General features: G+C 33.9%; 1 protein-coding gene across 1 annotated transcript in view; it reads left to right on the forward strand.

Annotated features, from left to right (window-relative positions):
• Positions 1-2,946, forward strand: part of HELRODRAFT_181580 (hypothetical protein) — a gene marked incomplete at both ends in the record, with an annotated part of 5,349 nt that overhangs the window by 985 nt on the left and 1,418 nt on the right. Inside the window, one exon of the mRNA XM_009031377.1 lies at positions 1-1,516. This exon is cut by the window's left edge and continues 386 nt beyond it. Within this exon, the coding sequence (XP_009029625.1) occupies positions 1-1,516 (1,516 nt within the window). The remainder of the gene's footprint in view (positions 1,517-2,946) is intronic.

Below are 2,946 nucleotides of genomic sequence, written 5' to 3' on the forward strand. Positions count from 1 at the left end.
CCACGATGACGATGATGATGATGATGGGAAGGCGATTAAGACAGACAGATTGAAGAAATATTTACTATCGTCTGCAAATAGTTGCAGTGTAGCGAAAGCTATTTCATCATCATCATCATCGTCGTCGTCGTCATCATCATCATCATTTTCGTTATCATTATCACTGCAATCTCTATCCACATTATCGTCGTCATCATCAGTATCAACATCATCAGCATCAGCAGCAGCATCATCATCAACATCATCATCTTCATCAGTGGTTACGAACAAAAAGCCTAAATTACACAACAACAACAACAATAGTTTTAACAAAAAGTTTACTACGACAACAAACAACAACAAAAAGATAAACTCTAACAACAACAGCAGCAGCAATAACAACAACAACAATAATAACAGCAACAACAACAACCCTTTATATTTTCAAGAGGTTTCCCATTCAACCAGACCTCATCATTACAATCATTCAGAGCAGCCGCATTTTCTATACAACAATATTTTCAACAACATCAACAATAACATCATCAACAACAACAACTTGCTTAACAATATTAATCATCTTTACAACAACAACAACAACCTGCCATACATCAACTACCTGCTACCACCAACATCTAGCTTATTTCCCCAAATTACATTAACAAACAACAACATCAACAACAACAACAACATAAATAACAATAATAATAACATTTCGTATTTGGATTATTATTACTACTTGAACGTGTTTTACGAAAACTTGTTAAGACTCTATGCGACTAAAACAACTCTTGGGTTATTAAATAATAACAGTAATAACGTTAATAACAACAACAATAATAATAGCAGCAACAACAACAACAACAAAAACATTAACAACATCGATTCAAAGTTTCAAAGTTTCACATCAGGCGATGACGGGCGTACCAACAACAACAACAACAGCAACAATAACAACAACAACATCAACAACATGTTTTCTCAACATCTTATGTTGAATTCCACATCAAAATTTAACCAGCCGACAACAAATTTTGCACTCAACTCAACAACATCTCCAAATACGAACAACATAAGCAAGAATGACGTCAACAACAACAACAGCATCAACAACAACAACAGCATCAACAACAACAACAGCATCAACAACAACATCAACAACAACAACATCAACAACAACACCAACAGCAACACTCTCTTGCGCTCTTACACATGTCCACTCCTTTCAACGCCAGTCAACTACAACTGCACAAAAATTTTCTCCCTACCGGAAGAGTACATTGATCACGTGAGACAACACTGGTCAGTAGACAAACCGGAAATGGGTCATCACGTGAGTAGCCTACTTCCGGAGGTGGCAAACAGCATTGGTAATGTACTTCCGGATGTAGCTAATCACGTGAGCAGTCAGCTTCCGGTGTTACCTTTTCCGTTCTATGAGGCAAAATACTTTCAAAATGCTGCAAGGCCTCCAGCAAACATGACGCTATACGGAAACAGATTCTATCCTTACGCCCGACGATTTCTATCGAATCAAGTGCCTTAGGAAGTTTACTGAAAAATAAAGCTTACATATGAATAAATGAATGAATAAATGAGCAAATAAATGAATTAATAATTGAATGAGTGAAAGAAGGCATGAATGATTGAATGCATGAACGAACGAACGAACGAACGAAGAAACAAACGATTGAACGAATCTAAGAAACAATAGAAACTTATAAGACTCACCACAAAAAATCACTTAAACTTTACGAATTCTTTTACAACATAAACTCACTTTTAATACTTTTCATATCGTCATCATCACGTCACATCTATTCTTACAATGATGATGATGATGATGATGATGATGATGATGATGATGATGATGATGATGATGATGATGATGATGATGATGATGATGATGATGATGATGATGATAGATGGCAACAGCAATAACTAATGAAGTCATCATCATTCTTAGTGATATATATATATATATATATTATAATATTATATATATATATATTTTTATGATAATAACAATAATAATAATAATAATAAACATATTTTTGTTTTTATTTTTTTTTCTAGATGTTCACATTTTCTCTCGATCACAACTTTCAGAATTCAAATGAAAAATTTGAAATAATGTTTCGCGTTTCATTTTGTCGCTAAAAAAACAATACAAACAACAACAACAACGACAATAATACAACAACAATAATAATAATAATAACAATAATAATAATAACAATAATAATAATATATCATCGTCGTCGTCGTCACATCCATCAATCCGGTTTCCATCAATAAATGATGAGTGAATCACGCAGACCGGTCAATAGATACGAAGATGAGGATTAACGGAATGATTAAAGATGATTAATTGTTTATGACGACGATGAGGAAGATGACGATGACGATGATGATGATAATGATGAAGAAGATGACGATGATGGTTACGATGATGATGAAGAAGACGACGATGATGATGATGATGATGACGATGAAGATGACGATGACGATGATGATGATGACGATGATGATGACGATGATGATGGTAAGGACGATTACGAAGGCAATAAAATGCAACCACAAATACATATATGAATAATAAAACACACATAAAAGTTGCACGCACGTTCACACGTACACGCCAATACATACACACACACATTCACACACACACACACATACACATATACACATACCTATTTACTTGTAAGAGAATTAATATTTATACACACACATAGGTTCCAACAAACACATACAAACAAAAACACACACATTGATATACAACCACATACAAATTTACACACACACGCACACATACATACATACACACACATGCATATATACACACATACCCACCTGCTTGTAACAAAATTAATACTTATACACACACATACGTTCCAGCAAATCTTTATATATACAATCAACAAATCAACAAACACATACGTCCATATACAAACACATACAAAT

The sequence above is a fragment of the Helobdella robusta genome (genome assembly GCF_000326865.2).
Source record: "Helobdella robusta unplaced genomic scaffold HELROscaffold_73, whole genome shotgun sequence".
NCBI lineage: Eukaryota > Metazoa > Annelida > Clitellata > Rhynchobdellida > Glossiphoniidae > Helobdella > Helobdella robusta.